The following is a 27302-nucleotide window of genomic DNA, read 5'->3' as shown; positions in this document are numbered from 1 at the left end:
GTCCTGAACGACGATCAGTTCAAGCCGACATTCCTTCCACCACGCGTCCTTCCTTTTCTCCGGTCCTTCCTTTTCTCCTCGTCAGCTTCCTTCGCGACCCCACCACCACAGCGCCGCCTGCCGCCCTGCCCGCCCACATGACCTCACCTCCTCGCGTCGTGGCACGCCCTCTCGGACTCGCGCCGTTCTGAGCTGTCCGTCGCCTTCCTCCCTCCCTCCCTCCCCTCTCGGCTGTCGCCGCGGATCTCCCCGCGGCGGCCGCTACGATGGCCTCCTCCGCCGCCGCGGCGTCGGCCGCCGCCCTAGGTGACCTATCATCTCCCCTTACTCCCCTCCGCCCGCTCTTCGGTCCTCCTCACCCGCCCCTGCCCCCATTCCAGAGGCCGTGCAGGTCCTCGTCGCCTCCCTCGCCGACGACTCCCTGGTCGCCCGTGACGCCGCGCTTGCTGCCCTCTGCGACATCGCGCCTCTGTAAGTGGTCGTATTCGTTCTCCCGTGCGCCGCCCGCTCTCTTCTCTTCCATCCTTCCGTGTGAAGCAGCTCGGTGAAATTCGTTGCTTGTTGGGTGCAGGAACCCGATGCTCGTCCTCGACTGCTGCGCCACCGTCTCACGAGGCGGACGTCGGGTGCGTTCATCAGCCTCTCAGTTGAAATTTGCTTCTTCGATTTTTTGAATTATTTGGGGGAGTGTGAATTGGTTTTGGTTTTTGTGGAATGCAGCGGTTTGGGAACATGGCTGGGGTTTTTCTCGTGATGGCTTCCGCCGTGAGGGCCCTCGACAACTCAGATGCTGAGCGTGAGTTCCTTCGCAAAATCGCGAAGATTGCAACTGCAGAGATTGTTAGCTCAAAGGTACCAGATACTGTCAATCTCTCTCCTTGCGTATTTGAGCTCAATGCTAGACAATGAGCTGGAAACTAATGCCTTCATTTCCAGCACCAATTTGCACAACTGTACAGAACATTGTGAGGATTGCTAAGCATATCACACTCACATCCAGTTAGTAGCATAATACTCCCTCTTTTCATTTTTACGAGGCATAATTTTACTTGGCATGGTCTTCTAAATGGAACCTTGACCACAAATTTCTCTTATATAGCACATTTACTAACTCAGACATCACAACCATATAAATGTACATTGAAATACAAATCTAATTGTACCACTTTTGTATCACCAAACTCATATATAGTTATCCTAATTGTTAGTCAAAAGTTTGAATCGTAAAATACCTGCACACCTTGTAATTTTGATTTTTGAACGGAACGGGGATCATGGATATTATGGAAGAAGAAAGAAAAGAACAGCTACATTTACGATAATGTTCTTTGATTTTTCTGTATATTTACATTAGGCTGATGATTGATGAACTATTGGAGAAATGAAACTAATTGCTATCATAACAGTATGATATGAAAATAAGAATGGGTCGATTATAAACTGATTGTACGGTAGCAAGAAGATTTGAGCATTACAGTTTATTAGGCTATTAGATACTTCAACTCTATGTCGTAGTCATATCATTTGCATTTTAAACTTCACAATATTCAGAATTAGGTTGAACTTCCAAGATTTGATCATAGCATGCAGTGCAGCACTTTATCTGACTAGGATCGTGCCCGTGCGTTGCTACGGGCTAGAAAACATTTATATTGCAATACATTCAGCATTCAATGCATTCAAGAATGTAGCTAAAAATCCCTCCGGCCTCAATACAAAATCAGCAATTACCACTTCAGTCTAAGCATATACTGACCAATTACAAGTGATTGTCTGGCATTATAATCTTAGCACCCAAAACTCTTTAGTAGTAGCACTAATTTTCCAGCATGTTAAGCTATGCTACAGGAAATTTGCTAGCTATAGGTGCTATAGTGGACTAAATAAATGGTATCACGATCCTTTAAAGATTACTTGTTATCATTGTCTTTCCAATACGTCAGGATACTGAAATTCATGCTAAGCACGTTTTTCATGTAAATGTACCCACAGTTTGAGGAGACTAAAATGTACCACCCGGCCAAATCAGACTGAAAAATAGAAGCTTGTTTTACAATAACTTGGATACCTGAAAGAGGCAAGAGCAGGGCAGCTCTGCATATGCAGGCTAGCTCCACATACCAATTACCTCAATGCATTTTCAGAACCACAGGCAGGAGTGGCATTTCAGAGATAACTGCATACCGGCATTTCCCCTTATGTTAATCTGTACATACAATTTATCCGACAACTATTTGTTTTTTTGATAACTCACATTGCATACCGTTGCCACACCACAACCTGAAGATTCACAATGCCTACCAGATAATGTATGCACACATTGGTTGAGATTATTGACACAACCAACAAGCTGGTCGGCCAGAAATTTTGAATGTTAACTGTTCTAATTATATGAGCGCTAAGCACTGCATTATTCAGCCAAGCACGCTTTGCATTAGTCAGCCATGCACCTCCAGTCATTCACAACCAGCATGGGCAGACCAAAAGATGCACTCACAGTGTTCGGCATGGGGTGGTCACATCAGTCTCGTTGCTTGAAGATGGTCGGTGTTCTTGCCCTTTGTGAGTCGGTGTGGAAGAGCGGCCTTGCAGGCCGCTATCGACCTGGGACAGGAGAGTCAGTTGGATGAACGACCACGGGTGACTGGACGATCATCTCATGATGGGAGAACACGCTCGTCGCCCATGAGGATCTGCATACCTTTATGAATATTTGATGGAAGCACGTTAATCTAACGTCAAGTCATAGCAACAGAAAGACAAAACAACATAAAATTCATTGACATCTACGTAATGTATAGAGGTGAATCAGATATGGTAAGACACAACCAATTCATCTTAATGCACTCACTATATAGTTCCTGAAACCTGAAGGTCATTAAACAGTGGGATAATTGAGTTAGGATGAAATAAACAAATTAATTTCCCAGATTTGATCATAGCATGCAGTGCAGCACTTTATCTGATAATTCATTTAGTTTCTCTCTGTATCATGCTTAGCGTGTACATTTAACCCCAGAAATAACCAGATTGACTAGTTCTTTTCTAAGCTTATAAGCCAAATAACCTGAAGTTTAAACTAGGCTAAAGAGACCTTAAAATAGCTATTGTCTTTTTTATCGAGGTGTTTCCTGAATCCCAAGGAATTACTTTTGCAACAGCTGGTTATTACATGTTGTTGGGATTTGAATAGTTAGTTTTGTGAAAATGGTTTCAGGTTTGCAATGTGATGTTGAGAAGTACTATAAAAAAAACTTTGTTCTTATCATGGTTATGAACGTTAATAATGCTACACAGTGATGGCGTGGGCTATCCTAGGCAAACATTAATGACAATGATTCATTGTTTTGTTTTTCTTTCTTCATACTTACGCTATTTTCTTGTTTCACCTGCCTATCTTTGTTTAGCTCTAAATTGTTGTTTTTTGGTGAACAGGAATTCAATGTTGATTGGCAAAGAGCAGCTGCTAATCTTCTTGTTGCCATAGGTTCACATGATCCAGACTTGGTATGCCATTTCTCAACCATCATCCCTTTTGTTAGTGGAGACAACTATTAGATAAATTGTGTATGATTTAACATTATGTATGCATGTTTACTTAAGGGGACACAAGTCGCAGTGGTAATTTACTCAATAACACCTAAAAAGGTTTTGTTACTCAGTAATGGAAAATTTTTTGCTAACAAATGACACTGCAAGACAAATTTGGGTTATAAACATAATCAAATGGCCTTAGTTGTTGGGAAAAAAACCAATAGTCCCATCTATCTCTATCGATGATGTCATAGAGCCTGCTATTTAATAGATGACATCTTGACTGGAGAAGAAGCAATGTGAAAGGAAACTGAAGGTGTTTGTTGTATATTTCGGTTATTGGAAGAGCATAACACTGGTAGTATCTGATCCAACACATCCAAGGTTTGCACTTTTCAACGCTAATGTGTCATCTAGCAGGAGCCATCCTTTTCACTTTATTGGAGGATATTACATTGAATGATTCTTTAAAAGATGAAATGTTATTTTGGTTGCATAGTTTGCGTTGGTATAGTAAAACCAAACGTTTGGTATAACTATAACATCAATTCAACAAGAAGCTCTAATGGCAAGATTTCTAGTTTCCTATGGTTCGCTAGCCTATAACTTTAAGATTTTCTAGTAGCCACATTCCATGTTCTGCAGGGTCAGTCTTCTGATAATTCTCTGTTCACATTAGGGTTTATAAATGTGTACATCAAAACTCTTTTCAAAGTCTGCACTCTAAGTTCTCTAAAACGAGAGGTCTTTCTGCTAAGGAGAGTCAGTTGCTATCTTGGATGACCACCAGAAATTGATTACATTCTCAATGGAAATGTGGGAGTGTATTGTTCCCCATGCATTGGTCATGTGTTCCCTGTTTCATGGAAAATAGAACTCCTGTGTTTATGTTGGTCCTGTGTGCTAGTTACTCGTTAATCTTCACTAGTAGTTCAGCATTTCAATAATAGCAATTTTTGTCCCTAACATTTTGTAGATGATGGAGGAAATATTTCTTCACTTCTCTGGACCAACTTCTGCTTTGCCAGCCATGTTACAGATACTTGCACATTTTGCGTCAGCTGAAGGTTAATCACATTTTGCTAATTTAATTTCCATCTGATTGAGTTGGACTTCTGAATTTGCAACATGTGCTTGTTTCTTTGAAGCCTTGCAGTTCACCCCACGGTTAAAGGACGTGCTTCTGCGTGTTTTACCAATCCTAGGAAATGTACGAGATGGCCAACGGCCTGTTTTTGCCAATGGTACTGCTATGGCTCCTGAATTCATCAGTAATTCTCTTCAATGTTTCTGGAAACTTGAAAAGATTTAGAAAACTCCCTTTTCCAGCATTTAAGTGTTGGTGCCAGGCCGCATGGCAGTACCTAGGAGATGCCCCCTCAGAGCGTCCTTTTGATACTGATGTTATGTAAGCTTTCAGTTTGTTAAAACTTGTTTTTGGAGGTAATGGAAGTTGGTATAGCACATATCTAATATTTCAATGACAGGTCTTTTATGAATTCAGTGTTTGAATTACTTATAAAAGTATGGATGGGTTCACGTGATCTAAAGGTACGTGTGAGCCTTGGCTCTGACTTGATTGTTTTGTTTTTGGCTTGTTTTTTTCATACACCTTGGAAACAATGTAGTGTCTCAACTGATAGGAGTATTAGAACTAGAGAAGGGGAGAGAATGCTGATAACTTAACTCCAGGCTGCTGTAAAGTTGCTATAGTTTGTTGGAACGTTGCAATGTTAGTGGTTTAGTGCACTGTTCTTGTAGAATATTCATTTCTTTCGTATGCCAAATTTATGCTGCTTGTTCAAATTGACTGCTAATACTGCTGATTGTTTTGTTAATATTCTCACCAGGTGCGTTCGTCCTCTGTGGAGGCTTTGGGAGAAATGGTTGGTCTGGTCACTAGGTCACAGTTGAAATCAGCACTGCCAAGGATTATACCAACAATGTTGGATCTGTATGTGTTCTATTTTGTATATTCCCTGAAGATGTTTTCCAAGTTTCCCCAGACGTTAATTTCTTCTCTTGTTTTCTTGTAGATGTAGGAAAGATCCAGAAGTTGCTTTTGTTGCGTCTCACAGTCTTCATAACCTTCTTAATGCATCATTGTTGTCTGAAAGTGGCCCTCCTTTACTTGATTTCGAGGTAAATCAAGAACATGCTTAAGACATGGTTTCTTCACTTATTTTTTAAATATATTATTAGTTTTTCCCCTTTTCCTTTTTAACATATCGCAACCATGACAAGCTAATGCTGTTCCGTGCTGCTATCGAAGATGCTGCTACAGAACTACACGGCACTGTTCACATGATACACATGGTTAAAAATGAAAATATTCAGTATATTTTGATACAATGGCATTGCCTGGGTCACAATGAGCTGAGGTTGCATATTTTTATCGCTACAAATTAGTGGATCTGCATTTTGGTTTTAGATTTCAGATTATGAACATTGACCACATGATCAGATCATATTCTAGCAATCTCTCCATCCCTCAACAAACAAATGTAACCTTTATTTAAATGTTTATGCTCTGTCCTGTCACTTCCATACGTTTATAACTCATGGATCGTATTACTCCACGAAATATCCAGCACGAAGATATGATATAAATTATAAATGTACGCCGAGCATAATAATCTATCACTCTGTGTCTGTTGTTTCTTGTGTTGCAGGAGCTTACTGTTATCTTAGTTACGCTTCTTCCGTTAGTATCTGTCAATAACAGCAAAGATGAGCATTATGTTTCAAAGGGATTGAAGGTAGCTGTCTTCTGGCTGTTTTTTTTGTTATATCCATTAACTTCTTAGTTTTTATTGGATTATTTCAAATCAATAATGCCACATGTAAATGTGTGTTGTGGACAACTTCTTTGGCAAGAAGTTCCACCGAAGGAACAAAGGGCCAGCCACTCCTGGCTCGGCAGATTAGTTAGAATCAGATAAGGATTAGATTCCTAGTTAGTTAAGATTTGTAACAGAATCAGATTAGAGATAAGAATCCTTGTCAGATAAGAGTTGATGGCTGGCTCAGTATATAAGGGCCATAGGCGCCATAGATTAGAATCAACCAGAGACAGACCTTAAACTCAGAGCCTCCTAGGGAGGGCGAGTAGGTATCTGCCGATCTGCTATTGTACTCTTATCCAATCAACTAGCCATATCATCTCTGGTATCAGCTGGGACCTTCCTTGGTTTCTGTCTGCTGCCAATCACAGCTCCACCACGCCCCAACTTTCCCTTGCGCGCCGCCAAACCCGCGGTTTCCACCGCAAAGGTCGGCGATTCTTTCGTCACCCAGGCTGTGTTCGATGACGCTGTTGCCAAGATGATCACCAAGATGAATGAGATCAGCATGAAACTGGACAGGGAGCTGGGCATCGTCCGCCAGGAGCAGGGCCGCCTCGCCTCATCCATCAGCAACGTCCAGATTCAGCTTCTGAAGAAGAACGGCCGCTTCGACGCCTCTGATTCCTCATCTGGGGGTGACGGGAAGTATGGGCTGCTGCCGCCGCCAGTGCACAAGCTCCGCTTCCCCAAGTACGACGGCTTTGACGATCCCCTGGGTTGGCTTCACAAGTGTGAGGGCGTCAACAAGAGGGCGTGCATGTATGCTTCGGGACTCGCAGCGGTCGCAGGCACGCCCCAGAAAAAGGAATCCACGGGGGAGGCATGCCATGGAATGCCTGGAGAAGTGGTACTACCGCCTGGAGAAGAATCGCGGCGTCCCCACGTGGCCGGCTTTCGTTGAGGGCGTCAACAAGAGGTTTGGACCACCGGTGCGCAGCAACCCCCTCGGCGAGCTGGCCCATCTTCGCCGCACGGGCTCCATCGACGACTACCAGGAGCAGTTCCTCAAACTCCTGGTGCGATGCGAGGGCGTCACCGAGCAGCAGTAGATCGCCATCTTCTCCGCCGGCCTCCTTCAGCCCATGAGCATTGATGTGGAGATGCATAAGCCCGAGACGTTGGAAGACGCCATGGTGCTGGCGCGTGCCTACGAGCGCCACACCTAGGTGGTTGACGATGGCACTTGCTCCCTGGTGCGCCCGTCGCGCCCTTCTGGCCGCACTGGATCGTTCTCCTCTACTCCGCCTCGGCCTCTTGCGACACCGCCAGCTTCTAGTGTGGCGTCATCGACTCTAGGTGCTCCAGTCAAGCTGGCGGCTCCACCAGGCGCTCGTTTCACGCGTCTGACACCGGAGGAGATGGCATAGCGTCACCTCAAGGGGCTCTGTTTCAAACTGCCCGGAGAAGTTCTCGTGCGAGCACGCCAAGCAGTGCTCTATGAAGGGCATCTACTGGATGGAGTTGGAAGGTGACGACGACGCTTCGGAGGGTTCCGCTGAGGATGAGCCGACGATCTCCCACAACGCCATCACGAGCATACAGACGAGCTCCACCTTGCAGCTTGCCACCGTCGTTCATCGCCGCAGGCACCGCCGCCCCGCTTGGGCTTACCCTAGAGGCTAGCCAAGGCCTCACTGTCGGCGTCGCCAACGGCGACCGCGTTCCATCCGCCGGCGTCTACCAGAACGTCGTCGTCCACATCGGCCAGGAGGAGTTCTACATCAACTTGTTCGTCATCCCGCTTGACGGCTACAAGCTCGTCCTGGGTTGCAACTGGCTTCGCACCTTGGGGCCCATCCTCTGGGACTTCACACGGCTGTCCATGGCGTTCTGGCGCCAGGATCATCGCGTCAAGTGGTTCGGGGTCAATGGCCGGCCCTCTCCACGGCTAGCCGTCGCTCAGTCCTCGGACCTGCTTGGGCTGTTGCTTGAAGAGTTTGCTGATCTGTTCGCCACGCCGTCAGGGCTGCCGCCGCCGCTCGCCTTTGACCACCGCATTCATCTCCTTCCGGCGACTTCTCCAGTGGTGGTACGCCCCTACCGCTACCCGCAGCTTCTGAAGGATGAGATTGAGGCCAATGCCAGGCCATGCTCAAGCAAGGGATCATCCGTCCCAGCACGTCAGCTTTCTCTTCACCGGTGCTTTTGGTGCGCAAGGGGGACGGTACATGGCGCTTCTGTGTTGACTACTGCGCCCTCAACCTCAAGACCATCCACGACAAGTTCCCAATTCCGGTGGTGGAGGAGCTCCTGGACGAGCTCAAGGGCGCTATTTTCTTCACCAAGCTCGATCTCCGCAGCGGCTATCACCAAGTGCGGATGCACCCCGACGATATTGCGAAGACGGCATTCCGCACCCACCATGGCCACTTCGAGTTCCTGGTCATACCGTTTGGCCTCATGAATGCGCCAGCCACGTTCCAGGCGCTGATGAATGATGTTCTCCGGCCGTTCCTCCGCCGATGCATTCTCGTCTTCTTCGACGACATATTGATTTATAGCAGATCCTGGACTGAGCACCTGCAGCATGTCCGCGCCGTGTTCTCCGTCCTCCGCGAGCACGGCCTCGTCCTCAAGCGGTCCAAGTGCCTTCTTGGGGAACGCCGGGTGCATTATTTGGGCTGTCATTGCCGACGACGCCGTGGCCATGGATACCGAAAAGATTTTGGCTGTCCAAGCTTGGCCCCGTCCTCGACCTGTCAAGGCGCTGTGGGGTTTTCTTGGGCTCACCGGGTACTATCGCTGGTTCATTGCCAATTATGGCCTCATTGCTGCCCCATTGACGACACTACTGAAGAAGGATGCTTTTGTGTGGATTTCGGAGGCAACAGCGGCTTTTGAGGCACTCAAGGCCGCCCTCACGATGGGACCAGTCCTGCAGCTACCCAATTTTGATGAGCCCTTCATTGTGGACTGTGACGCGTCCGGGTCTGGTTTTGGAGCTGTGTTGCATCAGGGCGCAGGGCCAATAGCTTTCTTCAGCAAGACGGTCACCCCTCAGCGTGCTAAACTCGCGACATATGAACGGGAGTTAATTGGGTTGGTCCAGGCAGTAAGGCATTGGCGGCCATATCTTTGGGTCAGGGAGTTCATCATTCGCACAGATCACTGCAGCTTGAAGCATTTACTTGATCAGCGCTTGTCCACAATTCTGCAGCATACATGGGTCAGCAAGCTATTTGGCTACAGCTTCCAAGTTGAATATAAGCCTGGGAAACAGAACGCCGCTGTAGATGCCTTGTCTCACCGGGATGAACAGGAACTGACCAGCCAAGTCCACGCCGTATCTCGCCCGGAGTTTGCTCTGTTCGAAGAATTCCGGTAGGAGGCATCATCCTTGCCGGAGGTGCAGGCCAAGAAACAGGAAATTGCGGATGGTACAGCAGGGGTGGCATGGTCTGTTGTTGATGGGTTCGTCATGCATCGGGGCCGAATTTTTGTTCCTGATTCTTCTGTCCTGTGGCCACAACTCCTTGCTGCCGCCCATGGCGCTGGCCATGAAGGTACCCAGAAAACACTCCATCGGCTGCGCGCTTCCTTTTACAGTCCGCATGCACCCAAGTTGGTACACGACTATGTCCGGGGCTATGCTGTCTGTCAGCGAAACAAGTCAGAACATCTCCATCCAGCAGGATTGCTGCAGCCATTGGACATTCCCCAGTCAGTTTGGAGCGACATTGCTATGGATTTTGTTGAGGGATTTCCCAAGGTGGGCGGCCGGTCAGTTGTCCTCACGGTGGTCGACCGGTTCTCCAAGATGGCGCACTTCATTGCATTGGGTCATCCCTACACCGCCCTGTCAGTGGCTCATGCCTTCTTTGATGGCATCGTTCGTCTCCATGGCCTTCCTTGCAATATTGTCAGTGACCGTGGTCCGGTGTTCACCAGTGCATTGTGGAAGGAGCTTTTCAGCCTTGCCGGTGTCAAGCTGCGCTTGAGTTCAGCTTTCAGGCCCCAAACAGATGGCCAATCGGAGGTGACTGATCGGGTCTTGGGGGTGTATCTTCGCTGTTTGGCCGGTGATCGACCTCGCAGTTGGCTACGATGGTTACCTTGGGCGGAATACTGCTACAACACCTCCTATCAATCCGCCCTGCAGAGCATGCCGTTCCGCATGGTGTTTGGCCGTGATCCGCCTTCCCTGTTGTCTTACCAGCCAGGCTTGGCGCGTGTTGTCGCGTTGGACAAACAACTCATCCAGCGCGACGAGTTTTTGGCGGAAATTTGGTAGCGTCTTCTTCAGGCTCAGGATTATATGAAGGCCTCGCATGATAAGCATCACCGGGCGCTGGAATTTGAAGTGGGCGAGTGGGCCTGGTTGCGCCTGCATCAACGCTCGGCGGTGGCCATCACTGACAAGACTAATGCAAAGCTTGCTCCACGCTTCTATGGGCCATTTCAGGTGGTCGAACGTATTGGGCAGGTGGCCTATCGTCTTCGACTGCCACCCAAGGCTCGGATTCATGATGTTTTCCATGTAGCCTTCCTGAAGAAACACCAGGGCCCTGTCCCTGCGCAGATTGTGTCACTGCCGCCTGTGGTTCATGGCTGTGCCGTTCCTGTTCCAGAGAAAGTGGTGCGCGCTAAGCCTACAGCCTCGTCTTGGGACCTTCTGGTGCAATGGGCGGGTCGTGATGCTGCTGATGCAACCTGGGAGCCGCTGGACCAGTTCAAGGAAAGTTACCCTGATTTCAAGCTCAAGGACGAGCTTTTCTGTCAGGGGGGCGGAAGTGTTGTGGACAACTTCTTTGGCAAGAAGTTCCACCGAAGGAACAAAGGGCCAGCCACTCCTGGCTCAGCAGATTAGTTAGAATCAGATAAGGATTAGATTCCTAGTTAGTTAAGATTTGTAACAGAATCAGATTAGAGATAAGAATCCTAGTCAGATAAGAGTTGTTGGCTGGCTCAGTATATAAGGGCCATAGGCGCCATAGATTAGAATCAAGCAGAGACAGACCTTAAACTCAGAGCCTCCCAGGGCGGGCGAGTAGGTATCTGCCGATCTGCTATTGTACTCTTATCCAATCAACTAGCCATATCAATGTGACTAGTAGAAAGGACAATTGAAGGGCTGAAAAAATAAAGTTTTTTTAGCACTTGCTAAGTATAAATGATGAAGATACAGTGTTTCTCCAGTATTTCTGTGAGACCGTGTTATTGTCTAATTTTTAAGCAAAGTTTCCATACAATTTTTCCTGTAAACATTTGCATTGCTGTGTAATATATGCATACTGCTGTCTATAGAGATTCTCATGTTTCAATTCATCTGCTCGCAGACATACAATGAACTCCAGCATTGCTTTTTGGTAATTGGTTTAGCATATCCTGAGGATCTTTGCATGTTCCTTTTGAATGTAAGTATTTTTCCATGTTTCATGACAATTTCAAGTTTGCACAAGATAGGCTTGTGTAGAATAATATTATTTTTGCTACTGTCTATTGCTATACAGAAATGCAAGTCAAAAGATGAAGCATCTATTGTTGGGGCGCTTAGCACAATAAAACACCTATTGCCCAGGTTCTCTATTTGTCCGTCTATCCATTGATCTTTCTTGCTCTGTGCCTGCTTTTAAAACTGTTTGTGACAACTCCTATGATCTATTTATAGATTGTTGGAATCATGGCATACTAAACAAGCACCACTGGTTGAAATCATGAAATCTCTTTTAGAGCACCAGAGCTTGGCCATACGTATGGCGCTAGCTGAGGTAATGCATTCAATGTAAATTTTTTGTGGAATTAGTCATTTTTGTTTGCATGAAGCAGAGTTGGATTACAAATATTTATTATGGCCAATCCTCATTTAATGCTTGATACATGCAATAGTATATATGATACTGATTTCTGTTTTTTTTTTGTATCCATTTTTTCATTTTTTTGACATTACTTGAATTGCGTACAGCTAATTGTTGTTATGGCTTCACACTGCTATTTAAGTGGACCCCCTGCTGAGCTGGCAGTTGAGTTCCTGGTGCAGCATAGTGCTATAACTGATGAAGATCTAAATGATCTCGGCACTCTGAAAAATGACTACTTCCAGGACAAAAGATTTGAGGTTGTATTTATTTTAGATTATGTGTTATTTAATTAATTGTTAAGGGTCACTGCTTTAGGATGATACGTGTTCTAATTCTAGTATTCTACTTCCATTTGTCAGATGAAAGTAAGCCTTGCTGGCTTATCAGAACTAAGAACTGTATGTGAAAAGGGCCTACTTTTATTAGCGATCACCATTCCTGAAATGGAGGTAAAAGCTCTTTGCATTATGCTCATTGAATCAGGAAATCAGTTTGCTTAGCTGGCTTCAAATAATTTGTAATTTATGCAAATCATGTTCATCATAGTTAAATAAATATTGCACTTTAATTTTCCTATTTTCCAGCTTGTTCTATGGCCATTCATCTTGAAGTTGATAATCCCGAAGAAGTATATGGGTGCAGTAGCTACGGTGAGCATTTGGTACACTCATACAAAGACTTTGCAGAGCTTTATGTTTGCTGTGAATAAAAACTGTACCGTTCACACTTTATGTTCTAGATATGATTAACATGGAGATATCTGCAGGTCTGCAAATGCATAACTGAATTGTGTAGGCATAAATTGTCACAGACAAACCCACTATATACTGAATTTAACGCCTCGAATGAAACCCCCAATCCTGAGGTAGCTTGCTTGTTCTCTGATGGCTTTTATCTTATAATAAATCTTTTCATCAATTAGCTAGTTATTTCTCATGATGACGTGCTTTATGCAGGACTTGTTTGCTCGTTTGGTTGTGCTTCTGCATAATCCACTTGCTAGGGGCCAACTGGCCACCCAGATCCTGACGGTTTGTCCGCTTACCAATTTAAAATAAGATTTCAATGGATGATCTTGACAACTGTTTTTGGGCATGTCCTTTTTAGTCCTGGTGACTTTGTGTTCATCCATTTTTTATATTATCTAGCACTCTTAGCTTTTACAGACATTATACTCATATGGGGGATGAGACATTATTTTAGTATGAAAAAAGGTTACTCCGCGAAAGCGCTAGAATAGCTGAAGTACTGGGTGAGTGATAGGTTTACCTGCTGTTATTTGCCTTTTTGATGGGATTCTGATACTGTTTGCTTTACTCTGGTATCTGTACTATAGGATACTTGGGCATTTCTGAATGCTTGCTTGTCATTGCAATAAGCGATTATATTTGTAACATTTTCTACTCTTTGGGCTCATGAAGATTGCTGATTGAAAGAAACAACCCTAAGATATTGTTTATATCCGCGTTCACTTTGCCTTTGTATCTTGTAGGTTCTGTGCTACTTGGGTCCACTTTTCCCCAGAAACCTTTCATTATTTTGGCAAGATGAGGTATAGCACTTAACTGTCCAGTATTGTTAGAACATGAAGACTGCATGTTTATTCCAGTTTTCTATTAATTACCATTCTTTTGTTAGAACAGAAAGTAAAGTATTAAGGATGAAGTTATATTTTCTATATATCTTGCAGCATTCATATCTTAAAGTTTTGATTCTTTCATTTTTAATGTTAAATCCCCCAAATAAAGTTCTATTTGCAAATCCTGGCCGTACCCGGTATTTCATATGATACTTGTGCTGTGCTTGAGTTATTTGTATAATGCACCCTAAAAACAAAAGAGATTTAAAAGTTCATTTCCGTCATCCTGCTGTTAAAGAGGCTTACAAAAAGTATCTTTTGGCAAGTATTAGGTCCCTAAGATGAAAGCTTACATCAGTGATCCTGAAGACCTAAAGCAAGATAGCACATACCAGGAAATATGGGATGACATGATAATAAATGTAAGTATCTTATTTTTGTTGGTTCAGATGATATTCATGTTGTAACAAGGAGCTTACAAGTGTGCTGCTAGCAGCTAGAATCATGATAACGTTGTAGTGCTAGATGCTTTAGTCAAATTTTGTTAAGAGGTTGGGCAAAACAAAAATACGAGGAAAAAATGACGGCGTACAGTGTTCAAATGGCCAATTTTTTGTCATTACTGTCATTGTGTATTTGTTATTCATGGAGCCTTGGGGTGGTGCATGTTTTAAGGAACTTATTCCCAATTTGGACAAATGCTATCACCACATTCTCATAAGGGTTGCAGTGCAGGTCTGTAATGGTTCCATGGACATTGTAGGCCTTTCATTTGTGTTTGATACTTCGATTTGCTATACTATGTCAATCTTTATAATACGAAGAATCTATATATTTAGAACTTGTCTCTCTGTTTTTTTGGTAAGTATTCAGATGATATACTATCTTCCCTGGAGAACTAATCTTCTGTCATCTTTCAGTTTTTATCAGAATCTTTGGATGTTGTGAATGACAGTGAGTGGGTCATTTCTTTGGGTGATGCATTTGCACGACAGTATGATCTGTATGGTATATCTGATGGACACGCTGCTTTGCTGCACAGGTACAATTAAATCAATGCTGTTCTAGGGTACCTTACTAGGTGCCATGTTGTCTATGTTATGGAAGCTATGCTTTTGGTTTCGATGCATACAAAATATTCTGAACATGTGCCACATGCTCTTCATTTTGTTGAGACTGCAGTCTCTTTTTTGTATTTTGTGTGGTGCTCTTCATTTTGTTGAGACTGCAGTCTCTTTTTTGTATTTCGTGTGGTTCCTTCAGAGAGAGCTAATTTAACTCTTAAATAAGCCAACTGCTTCAAGATCTACTTGCCTTTTGTACAATCAGTCAATAATGTGGTAGGGCCATCCTTATGCCAACTTAATGCAATACCATAGAAAAAGAATAAGCAAAGAAGTTTCTGCTATTATATATTTGGAGCTCAGTAGATGGATCATTAAGTGCTCTTCTGTCAGATTTTTTTGGAGCACTTCTACATCAGAGTGAATTGGCATCTCATCGTTTCACATTAGATTCTGTACATTCGTCCTTTGGCACTTGTTAATCATTGTGCTAGATCTGTCAAAATCCAACACACTAAACTGTTTATGCTGGTTTTCGGTTGACATGGTTAACCTATCTGACATTATTAATAAAGCATTAAGTGTTATCTGAATAATTAATTCTGCATTGACATCAAATGATCTGATATTTGAAACAAAAAAGGGACTGATATGATTAAGCATGTATACAAGATTTACATGAATGATTTGAGGTACAAAATAGCAAGTTTAACCGTTCACATGATACCAATCCAGTGCAACATGTCCGATTACCAGCATAGATTCTACCCTTTGTTGTAGTTAATTTTGCCAGATGCTGCAGAGTCAGGACCCCATGCTATCCTTCACTGATGATATTGACTGACATGTTATAGAATCTACATGAAAATGAGGCTGCAAACTGGCATTGCTTTACCCTTTTTCATTTGCAGATGCTTAGGAATGCTTCTTCAGAAGGTTGATGATAGGATCTATGTCAGCGAGAAGATTGATTGGATGTGTAGACACTCAAGCATGTCTATTCCTATTAATCGCCTTGGACTTGCACAAGGCATCGGGCTGGTAAGGTGCCATTGTGAAGCCCTTTATTTTGGGCTTATTTTGGAGCTTTCAGCTCTAAAGTCTCCCTTGCAGGTTGCAGCTTCTCATTTGGATACAGTGTTGGAAAAACTGAAGAACATACTAGATAACGCAGGGCAAAGTGCTCTCCAGAGGTACTTATATTATCTTTTTGGTAGGAGAGACCTATCTATTGTGCTCTTCTCAGCGCCAGTCATGTTTAGCTGCAATTCATAAGCTGTACCAACACTACGATTGTGTTGCTTCACATGTACACTCCTGTGGCCAATGTTGTGCCCAAATGGGATCCTGTACTTTGTTCTTAACTCAGTTATCTGGTATTAGTCTGCCTCATTTTTGTAATACTTCATTCCATATCCCATCTTGTATTTGAAGAAACAGAAATGGAGGCTAGACCTTTCAAAAGTGGATATGAAGGCACTATTGTAGCTTGTAGTTCGTTTTTGCAGGTCATGTATCCAGTTGGTTCAGATTATTGATGAGTTTATGACATCCAATTCTGCAGGTTCCTCTCATTTTTCTCATTTGGTGCAAAGGTGGATGATGTGGATGACACGTATGCAGCATTGGCTTTGATGTATGGCTATGCTGCAAGATATGCTCCATCAACTGTTATTGAAGCCAGAATCAATGCACTTGTGGTATGTTATCCCACTTATAAACAAATTTTTTCTTACACGACCAATCTGATGGATAATATTATACGCATGCATTTGAGACCAACTCAAGCACTCCATAAAAAAATTGTTTTGTTCAGTCTTAACACTATTTTGAATGGTACACAAATAGTCTGTCAATCTTTTGCCTTTATTTGAATTTTGAACCCAAATTTCCATCCACCAATATGGCATCTGCCATGTCTATGGCCATTTTTATTTACTGTACATTATATTTAGTGTTGACCAGATTTTACACTGTTGTATTTTTAGACACTTTAACTAAATCACCTCTGTATCCTTGTATCTCGTCAATAGAATATTCAAATATGGTTTATTTCGTTTTTTAGCTTAATGAATACCATTCTCTTGTACTCAGGGGACTAATATGCTTGGAAGGTTGCTTCATGTTCAGCATCCTACTGCAAAGCAAGCTGTGATTACTGCAATCGACCTTTTAGGTGATTTCCTTTATGACATGGCTGCAAATCGTATCTTAGTTTCACTATAAACTTTTCAGCTGGTAGATATATGTTCTGTGAATTTACTTTTGATAGCATAGACAAATACCTTTATTGCTCTACAAGTCTTTTTCTATTTGTTTATTGCAATGGCTTTTGTAGTCTTCAACTCTGTTTTTTTATGTATTTTGTTTATCCATTTTTATGTACGTCATAATGACTGTTCATCTTAATTTTTAGAAATCTGGTTAGAAACAAGCATTGGCAAAAATACCTGGAATCTCATTGTGATATTAAGAATTCCCATGTATTCCTGCCAGGTTTTGGTAATTGTTTCACTACATGAATACATTATGCAAAAATATTGTCGAAAAGAAGTGTAAGCAAAATGTCCGATTCCCCTGATTTATGACTGAGTTGAGAATTAACTTAAAAGCTTTCCAAGGCAAAACTAATACTAAGAGAGTATAGATGTTTCCATTGTAAATGGTTCGGTACACTATTTGATCATTTGCTGTTCTCTATTACTCCCATGATAAATTTAATTGGCAGTTTGCATTTGATAGATTTGCACACAGAATATGATCTCTTTTATACCTTTGATACTAATATTCAATGTTTGTGCATCAATCCGTTATTCCATTTTTCATTCAAAATATATTTTTATTTCCTGAGAACAGTAGGGGAACATCCTAACAAATCTGCCTTGCTCATATCCACTCCATTGAGCACTGAGATTTGTGCTACACCATTTGAAATTTAAGTAGAAACATGGAGCAGCAAGCATACTGAGGCATCCTCTATAGTGTAGGTAATGAGGTGCATCGACCCTGGCCACAAAAGATCAAGGCTCACATTGACATATTTTTTGTACCCCACTTTTCCTTTGGATTCGAGACCTTCATGCGTATTTGGCAGATGAGATTGGTTTGCTTATGAGGGGTCATATCAAATGCACATACCAATTCACACTTGAGTGCTGGGTGATGTATGGGTGCATAAAAAAAAAGTTTGTCCTGACCCTTGAGGTGGTGGGTAGGTGTAAGATAGTGCCAGCTGAATTAAGCTATCTGTAATTCTAAATATCATGTAACCATATAGCATAACCAAGTTATTCTATGCAATCTTAGTACAATGGGAATGGTACCAATTTTCATATAGCAGCAGCTAATTTTCTGCATTTACAATATTTACTTCATGGTTATGTACGTTTCGCTGTATCGTATGTGATCAGTCTTATTGTTTAGGCCGAGCTGTTATTAGCGCTGCTGAAATGGGAATCTCATTCCCACTGAAACGAAGAGATCAGTTGCTGGAGTACGTTTTAACTCTAATGGGTAGGGATCAAAGTGATGATCTCACTGATTTCAACTCTGAGCTTTTGCACACTCAGGTATTTGCTCAAATTTGGACCCTTCTTTCTTTCCATATGTAGAACGAATTATATTTCTTTCACTTCTGTTCACTATGTAACAATACAGTTTCTGGTTCAAGTTTAGAACTTTTTTGTACCCTTTTCTAAATTATTCATACATATGCAGAGTGTTGCTTTAAGTGCCTGTACTACTCTGGTTTCACTAGAACCAAGATTACCTATGGAAACAAGAAACCGTGTCATGAAGGTCTGCATGGCTATGTTGCAACACCGCAAAACTTTTCTAATGGTCTGTCTACTACTTGAACAATAATGGTATTGTTTTGACTTGTTTTTTATTCCACTTTCAGGCAACATTAGGTTTTTTTGCATTGCCAACAGAGCCCTCAAGCATTGTTGAGAGTCTCATAGCAAACCTCATTATTCTGTTAGGTGCCATTTTGCTTACAAGGTAATGCTGTAAACTTATATTTCAATTGTATTATTTCTCTATTTAAATAATATTTCTTATTATTCTTTGAATTTCTTCTGTATTTTCATTTTTTTAGTGCTACTTGCTACGTCTTTCATGAAAGGCCAATTTTTCTCTACCATTAGTTGTGTCTTCTTGTGTTGTGAGAATATCTGGTTTCTTGTGTATACTGCGTTAGTTTGAAAATATAAGTCCTAGCCTACCATTTAAACAGACCAAGGAAGCACCAAACTTTCAATCGGGCCAGTTGTACTCTTAAATGGCATACTATAACTACTTGACCTTATTAACAGCTTTAAACCTGTTACGGTGAGTTGAAATATTACAAGAACAACATCGTTCATTTCCTCAGTAGACATGTTGCAAGTGAGGGAGTATAGGTAATTTCCACAAGTTCTGTTGCAGTAACTGTCTAACAATTGTGTTTAGTTCTTCAGTACGGGTCAGCTGCGACTAATTAGGCACAAAGGATTGACTTTAATGTTTTGAAATAACATGAGGTGAAGTAGATATATGCTAGAAAGGGTTGTAAGTACCTGTAATAGGCAACATATTAGTTCCTGGAATCCTGGGCAGCTTGATCGTGTTTGTTTCAGCCAATACATTCTAGTACATCTCATGTTTGTATTCTCCTTAATCCCTATCACCTACCTTATATTCCCTTTGTCAGTGGTGAAGATGGTCGAAGTCGAGCAGAGCAGTTGTTGCATATTCTTAGGCAGCTTGATCCATATGTATCGTCATCTTTGGAACACCAAAGAAGAAGAGGATGCGTTGCTGTACAGGAGGTGCTAATAAAGTTCCGCAATCTTTGTTCTGGTGGATTCGGTGCATTGGGCTCCTATCCAACTTTCACAATGAACAAACAAATTGATCAAGGAGGGACTAGGAGCTTATCAAGTTTGCCGTGTATGTTTAATGGTCTTCTTAGATTGCTTTTATAAGTGTATGATATCATCTCTGTGTAAGATGCCTTTAATTTTATGGCAGCTGCATTTGTGTTGCCTAGTCGAGATTCTTTAAGCTTGGGAGAGAGGACAATGGCATACCTTCCTCGTTGTGCAGATACAGATGCTGAAGTTAGGAAAGCTGCAATTCAGGTTTGTGCAAACAAAGCTAGTTGCATTGTATTGTTTGTTACAGTATGTTTCTGCCCTTCCGCCCAAAGTGCAGTTTTCCATTTTGGCATGTGCTGTATGATTATACTGTGAAATAGCTATGTTTGCAGAAGACACTGTCATGCATAATGTATAACCGAATTGTTTAAAGTTTTCATCTTACGTTGAAATTGAGCACATCAAGTTGTTTTGATCATATGATCCTTTTTCTCGTAGATCATTGCACTTTTCTTCAACATTTCATTGTCACTTCCGAAGCAGAAGGCATATGCTAATGATATTGATCTGGAATCCTCGTATAGTGCTTTGTCCTCCCTTGAGGAGTTAGTCTCTGTCGTCAGAAGGGTAAGTATGATGATGTGTTACTTTACAATCTGTTCAATGCACTTCAACGAGCAACTTGTTGAGGTTATGTTTATATTATTCTCAGGAGGCATCTGTTGACCAGACAGAAGTATTTCAGAGGGTTGTTTCCTCAGTGTGTATTCTATTATCAAAGGATGAGGTAACTAATTTAATTCAATTTAAGTGGAAGTTGTACAATGCCATGGTCGCTATTAACATATCTGTCTACTTGCTTAGCTGGTTATCTTGCTACACTCTTGTACGTTGGCAACATGTGATAAAGTAAAACAATCAGCAGATGCTTCCATTCAAGCTATTATCATGTTTATTACAAGAAGAGGCAAGGAACTACGTGAAGCTGATGTCTCGAGGTTAGTTTATGAAAGATGATTTTAATTCACTAACATTTCAAAAGATAATAATAGATAGTTTATGAAAGATGAAATTAGTTTATTAACAGAATATGCATCCTAATAGATAGCTAATGCTAGATGACACTAGAAAACACGTGTTTGCAAAATAAGATCTCTAGCTGGGAAATTCCAATCGCCCCTATGTTTCAGTTGAGGATATAGAGGGATATGCATACAACAGTAGCTTTAGGGTGCCATGGCACCACATTTACCAGAGTAGGGCTGCTGTAGACAATTTCTAGAGAGGCCATATAAATCACAAAGATATATCCAGCAAAAGAATGACACCAAAGAGGATTATTCTGTGGTCATGTTGATAAAGTGACATGGCAATTTGCGTAGACAGACTATTTTGATGATGTGAATATGTGATGTAATTTTCTTAATTGCATCTTTTTCAGGTAGTTGTCTTGTTGATCTAAGTATTAGCACAGTGCAATGCGCCTCTTTTTCTTCTTTGCAAGAATCTAATATTTCTATGATCCTATTTTTGATGTTATAGGACAACTCAATCTTTACTCTCATCTGCTGTTTCTCTTACTGACAAGCACTCACGCCAAGAGGTTTTGAATGCTGTATCCATCATTGATTTTATTGATCATGCATATGGTTTACCTTTTCAATATCAATATTCCGGTTTATGATTATACCTTAAGCTGCTTTCACCTTAATTTGAGATAGATATCATGCCTAGCAGAAAACACCAATCACATTGTGGTCTTTGATGAGGTTCTATCTGTGGCTGGAAGAGATATTTGTACAAAAGACATACCAAGGATTCGTGGAGGCTGGGCCATACAGGATGTTTTTTATGTGAGTACTGGGTGGTGCCTTTGTGCTTGTATTCTGCAAGTTACTAGTACCATGTGTTAAGAACTAATTGAATATGTATTAATACTATAGTCATGCATTAATATATTATCTTTGTTTCATTTAATTATGCATTACTGCGATATTAAGTTGTGCAACAGAATATTTATTCATGGAAGTAGTTGATAATCCTGCCTGATTGTCTACTCTGGTATTTGCAAGTTTGAACTAGCATCATAGCTAAGATAATGGACTAAAGGGCCTATTACCACGTAATTGTGTCTATTCATGACTTACAAAGTGATGTATAGAGTGTTACAATCTGAAATATGCTAATTAGCATTTGATTTTTTTAAACCTATAATTAGTTTACCGCACTAGATTCCATGCTCAGAAATGCACAAATTATTGAGCATTGTGTTGGTATGAAAAAAATAAGAACACATTATTCAAAATTTAGAACCATCATGTACTGACAATCGAGTTTTCGTCCTTCGGTTTAGTTAAATGAACATAGTTTACAATTAACTTTTTTTTTAAAAAAAATACTACCTACAATTGTCTGTAAGACCAGGATCAACCTGGTTTAGGTATGTCATGATTTACTACATTGTTTATACTTGCACTGTAAATGTAATAATAGGCTTTAAAAGTCTATAGGATGGCAGTTGAATTACGTTGCTTTTTCTGCTAAATAATCTATAATTTCTATTACCTGAAAACTTAGCAGAATTTAGCTTCATGAACCATGGAGTTACACTTCTTATTGTGTATTTGATCGTTTGGCCTCCATTTCAGGCATTTTCCCAGCATAAGGAGCTTGCACTTCTCTTCTTGGAGTACACCTTATCTATACTTCATAAAGAACCTGTCACAATAAACAGTTCAGAGAAGGGAGAAACCACCTCTGAGTCATCAGCTGACGACTGTATTCTACAAGCAACTATGTTTGCTGTCAATGCATTTATGAGGTATTGTTCACCACTCACCATTTTGATGGCTGACTGTTGATGTTGACTGATGGTGGCCACCTTTCCATCTGCCAATTTTACATGCTTAATATTCTAACATTACAGAGGTGGTGGGAAGATTGGGAAACAAGCAGTTGAGAAAAGTTACCCTTCCGTTCTTGCTGGCCTTATACTAAAACTGGGGAGTCTTCATGGTCTTGCAGAGTTGGGCCGAAATGAACTTCTGCGGTAACAATTAAACCATTTATAGCTTGTAACTTAATACATCAAGACTATTTGTGAACTGAAGGACGTCTTTTTTGGGTGGCGCAATATTCTGCAGATCGTTGTTAATTGCATTTCAGTCATTTTGTGAGTGTGTCGGTGATGTAGAAATGGGAAAGGTGCTTTTTCTTAATTGTTTTTTTCTTGCCAAATATGTGAATCAATTCTGATTTCTGACTATGTAAGATACCTACCATTGATAGATATTTGCTCGAGATGGAGAACAAACTGAGAAGGAGAAGTGGATTGATCTTGTTCAAGAGGTTGCATGTAGTTCCTCAGTAAAACGACCAAAAGAGGTATTTTCTTGATTCTAGAGGATCCTTATATATGTTTCAGTGGCACCGTTGATGTTTGTATATTATTACCGCAGGTTCTGCCAACTTGTGTTATCTTGAGTAAAGCTCTGAACAGAAATCAGAGGGCTGAAAGGGAGGCTGCTGCTGCTGCACTATCAGAATTTATACGCCACATGTAATCGAATAACTCCCTAGTTTACAATAGTGCTCCTTTCTCTAATTTAATTGAATCTGGAAATGCTCTCTGCACCTCTGGTATGTTTAGTTTCTGGTTTCATATTTAGGATCAGGGTTACATTTTGCATGGGACTGAAAACAAGTTTGTCTTTTTATTTCCCACACCAATAAACTCACTGATAACTTTTGCTGCTTACTTGTGCAGTGAAAAAGAACCTACGTTGCTTGAACAATTGGTTGAGGAATTGTGTCAGCATGTCTCTGATGATTCACCGACTGTCAGGAGTCTCTGTTTGCGTGGACTTGTGCAGGTTATCATTTGAATAAAGCATGGATACCTGTTCTCTCATTAGATACTGTTTTGTTATTTGAGTAATATAGGTTGGATGTTGCTTCACTAAGATAGAGTTGAAGGTGTTTCTATTTTCTTCTTTCACAATCATTCACCTATCTATGTTATTTTGTCTACTTATCAGATCCTGCGTTTTCTTTCCCGCAAATTGTATGGCTTTACGGCTAGTACACTAACGTAGTCTAATTGCTGAGTGAACCATGAGATCTGCTTTTTTGTTCTCTTTCAGATTCCTGACAGCCACATGCTTAAATACATCCAGCAAGTTTTAGGAGTTATATTAGCACTACTTGAAGACCCCAATGAATCTGTTCAATTAACTGCTGTCCAATGCTTGTTAACTGTGAGTTCTTATTTTTAATGTAATTCTATTTTTATCAGTATTAACAGAATATTTAAAAGCATGCACTGGTTTCAGGTTCTTAATTTGTCAGAGCAAGATGCTGTTGATCCCATCTTAATAAATCTCTTAATAAGGCTGCGGAATCTCCAGGTCACCATCCAGAACTAGCGTTTTTGTTTTACTGTTTTAATAGCATAATTTAGGGAGTGCAGGGATTATACTGTACCAGAGTGTTGATGTATCTGTGAGATAATGTGGAATTAAAGTGAATATGCACTCCCTCTGTTTTTAAACATATGACGTTTAGGACCCCTAATTAGCTCGTATATATTTAAAAATGGAGGGAATAATTTGGAACCATAATGTCTGCACATAATAGCATCCACCCATCTAGCATGTAGCACTTGCTCTGGTGTTAGCTGGCAATATTGTCAAGACCAGAGCACTGCCTTAGATTTTATCTTTTTTTTTGTACTAACCAATAACAGGTACATGCAACCTAAGTGCTTCATGAATTTTTGGGTTGATCTCTGTTCAAAGAATCCTCAAGCTTTTGGTATTTAAAATTTTCAGATATTTCTTATATAAGGTTTTGGTGATGCAAGATGACTGTTGTAGTTCTCTATGGTTAATGGAAACTTCAACATTTTGCATGTTGCACAAGTAAATCACAATTCACTGATGTTCCTTTTGGAGCTTTTTTGTTATTTAAATTTATCATGTGTTTTAGTTTTTAGCGAAAAACACTCAGGTGGTATGCTTATTTATAATTTTGTTCTTTGAAATTGACAGCTCATGGCTTAACCTATTCTGCAACTGTTGTGTAACAGGTTTCGATGAATACAAAGATGAGGTCCAATGCATTTGCAGCTTATGGTGCTTTAAGTGCCTATGGTGTAGGCTTGCAGCGGACTGCTTTCATTGAGCAGGTAGCATACAGCTTCCACTTTAGTTGCATTATAGTGCTTACCTTCACAGGATGCGGTTGTGGAGACTAGAGACCATATAAAATGTCAAGGCAATTACAAACTTAAAAATGTTACATAAAGTTGTGCCATCCATGACACTTGATTTTCTTATTGTGTTAATTTTTGGGAAGTACAAACTAGATAGTTTTTACAATTTGATGCGCGCATCATGTGCCTTTTACTGTTACTTGTTTTCTTATGCCTAATGCAGATACATGCAACCCTTCCCCGTTTGATCCTCCATCTTCACGATGATGACCTAAGTGTTCGTCTTGCATGTCGGGTATATAGTCACTACGTTCCCCTTACCAGACATTTGCTTCAACTTGCATATGTTACCATTCATTGTTTTGTCAAAACAGAACACATTTCAGCTCCTTGCCCCATTGATGGAAGTAGATGGTTTATCTTTGCTCCTCAGCAAGCAGTATTTTACTTCTGATCGCCGGTTTGTTTTGAACTTTCCTAGCTATTTGTTTTGTGATTTGTTGTTTTTTTAAGTGACATTTTCAGTGCTTTTCTCCCTACAGTTCTGATTATGAGGACTTCATTAAGGACTTAGCAAGACAACTTTGCCGACTGTCTCCTGCCAGAGTTGACAGCTACCTAGAATCTGCTATACAGGTACAGTTTTCTTTTTAGTTGTACATTAGGAAGTGAGCCTAGCTCAGCTGGTGGGAGATAGGTGTGAGGTGTATATTCCTACCACCCAGGTTTGACTCTTAATCAACTCATTTGGGTGCCTATATCTACTTAATTAATAGACAGCCAACTTTTAGTTGCTGGAGTTTTTTTTTTTTTGAGAGAGAGAATTCCCTACATGAGAGGTTGTACACTAAGAGACTACTGAAGCAAACCCAACTCTTGTTTTTGCTTGGTTTAGGCATTTGATGCACCTTGGCCAGTCATAAGAGCAAATGCAGTTTGTTTGGTGAGTTGCATGCTATCCTTTTTGGATGATCAACGCTTCATCGCCCCTTATTTCTCCCAGGTATTAATACTAGATTCTGGTGGTTTATTTACTGTTAGTTCTTGATGAACTGATTAACATTCTTTTGTGTCAAGGTGTTTGCTACGTTGGTAGGTAGAATGAGCCAATCACCAGACGCAATTGTTCGGGCGGCAGCATCTTCTGCGCTGGGCATTCTTATAAAGAGGTCTAACATGCTGAGGTCAATGATTTCACGATTTGATCGAGCAGAATCGTCACGCAATTCGCAGAGTGGTGATTCTGATACTAAGGCACCATCGGAACTTCAGGAAGAACAGGAGGAAGTCCGAATGATGTGCACGTAGAGCAATAGAGGTGACAGAAGCCAGACCACTCTTATAAATTTACTTGTATATGTACAGTATTCAAGTTGTACATGCTTGTGTATATTGTTGTTCTTCCCTTGAAGATATGAACTGTAGAGATACAAATTCAGTTGCCATGTCTATAGATCTTCCCTACACCTGTACAGCAACCCCTCGCAGTTTGATGATTATTTATTGAATTTCCTTTGATGTAACATGTGTTGAATATGCACCTTCAATCGATGTGGTGTAATATTTCATATCCCGTTTCTTTGTGTGGCAAAATATTTCTGGAAGCGTCTTACCTTTTGTTTGTGTAATCACACCAAAACATTTTCGTCTAGCATCTAACCTGCAGACAGCAAAGCTCATCTGAACTTTCAGCTTCACTTCCTAATAGCGAGTTTGTGCAATCACCAACCAAAAAGAAATTTGCAACAAATATTATGATTCAAACAAGATATGTTCGCTCGATATCAGAAGCCGTAGCACATGAAGATAGAAGGAATAATTGCTGAACTTGACCGGCATAAAAGAAAATCAGAACGATTTGGAAAAAACAGTTGCACCAGCCGGGAATCGAACCCGGGTCTGTACCGTGGCAGGGTACTATTCTACCACTAGACCACTGGTGCTTTTGTGTATTATAGTTGAACAAGAATATTCATTACCTTGGGTTGAGCTCAGATTTCGCACGTTATTATCCTACCATTAAACAATGTCACTTCGGTTATTGTTTATAAAATTACTGATAGACGTTAGTAAATCATACAGAAATTTCATTATCTGACCAGCTGAACCTTGGTTTTCCCCCTGATCTCTCTACAAATTACATGGTACATTACTACTGTGCTACCTCCTGCTCATCACCAACCCAAAACTCAATGCTCTAATGAAGCCACGTCAAAAATTGAACTACATAAAATATAGTTGATACCATCATTTCCCTTCCCGCGAGCAAATGCTGGCACACATCGGTCAGTCATGATTGTGATGTACAATACATCACATCGTACCTACTAGTGGCGTACACATTGACTTCCTCCAAAAGGAAGTACAAAAGCAACTGAGGACACTGATGGCTCGACCCATCGCAAAACTG

General features: G+C 41.3%; 1 protein-coding gene and 1 non-coding gene across 2 annotated transcripts; one reads left to right on the top strand and one right to left on the bottom strand.

Annotated features, from left to right (window-relative positions):
• The first annotated feature begins 158 nt into the window (after positions 1-158).
• Positions 159-26415, top strand: LOC117839348 (protein SHOOT GRAVITROPISM 6). The gene is made up of 51 exons (XM_034719658.2): positions 159-306; positions 381-471; positions 572-626; positions 721-852; positions 3436-3507; positions 4511-4601; positions 4683-4778; positions 4864-4942; positions 5022-5085; positions 5385-5488; positions 5571-5676; positions 6207-6293; positions 11657-11734; positions 11831-11898; positions 11989-12088; positions 12283-12435; positions 12538-12627; positions 12763-12828; positions 12945-13043; positions 13135-13209; positions 13671-13730; positions 14090-14179; positions 14678-14799; positions 15733-15862; positions 15935-16014; positions 16386-16521; positions 16916-16997; positions 18245-18390; positions 18539-18619; positions 18723-18823; positions 19515-19753; positions 19835-19944; positions 20179-20307; positions 20393-20467; positions 20545-20678; positions 21223-21295; positions 21402-21533; positions 22329-22501; positions 22607-22729; positions 22824-22884; positions 22969-23064; positions 23139-23239; positions 23447-23552; positions 23823-23936; positions 24012-24086; positions 24767-24865; positions 25116-25187; positions 25267-25352; positions 25435-25528; positions 25788-25895; positions 25970-26415. Exons 1-51 carry the CDS (start codon positions 267-269, stop codon positions 26198-26200), a joined length of 5205 nt encoding a protein of 1734 aa, XP_034575549.1. The 5' UTR covers positions 159-266; the 3' UTR covers positions 26201-26415.
• Positions 26416-26764: 349 nt separating this feature from the next.
• Positions 26765-26835, bottom strand: TRNAG-GCC (transfer RNA glycine (anticodon GCC)). Its single transcript has one exon. It is a non-coding gene; the product is annotated as a tRNA-Gly (tRNA).
• Between the last annotated feature and the right edge of the window lie 467 nt (positions 26836-27302).

Source organism: Setaria viridis, chromosome 9, assembly GCF_005286985.2.
Source record: "Setaria viridis chromosome 9, Setaria_viridis_v4.0, whole genome shotgun sequence".
Classification (NCBI taxonomy): Eukaryota; Viridiplantae; Streptophyta; class Magnoliopsida; order Poales; family Poaceae; genus Setaria; species Setaria viridis.
The sequence above is the reverse complement of the archived record's forward strand: the minus strand, read 5'-3'. Positions and strand labels throughout refer to the sequence as shown.

Coding starts and splice junctions, on each gene's coding strand:
- LOC117839348 (XM_034719658.2), top strand. CDS start 267: ATGGCCTCCTCCGCCGCCGCGGCGTCGGCCGCCGCCCTAG. Junction 5,489..5,570: donor ATACCAACAATGTTGGATCT/GTATGTGTTCTA, acceptor GTTTTCTTGTAG/ATGTAGGAAAGATCCAGAAG. Junction 23,065..23,138: donor CAGTAAAACGACCAAAAGAG/GTATTTTCTTGA, acceptor TTATTACCGCAG/GTTCTGCCAACTTGTGTTAT.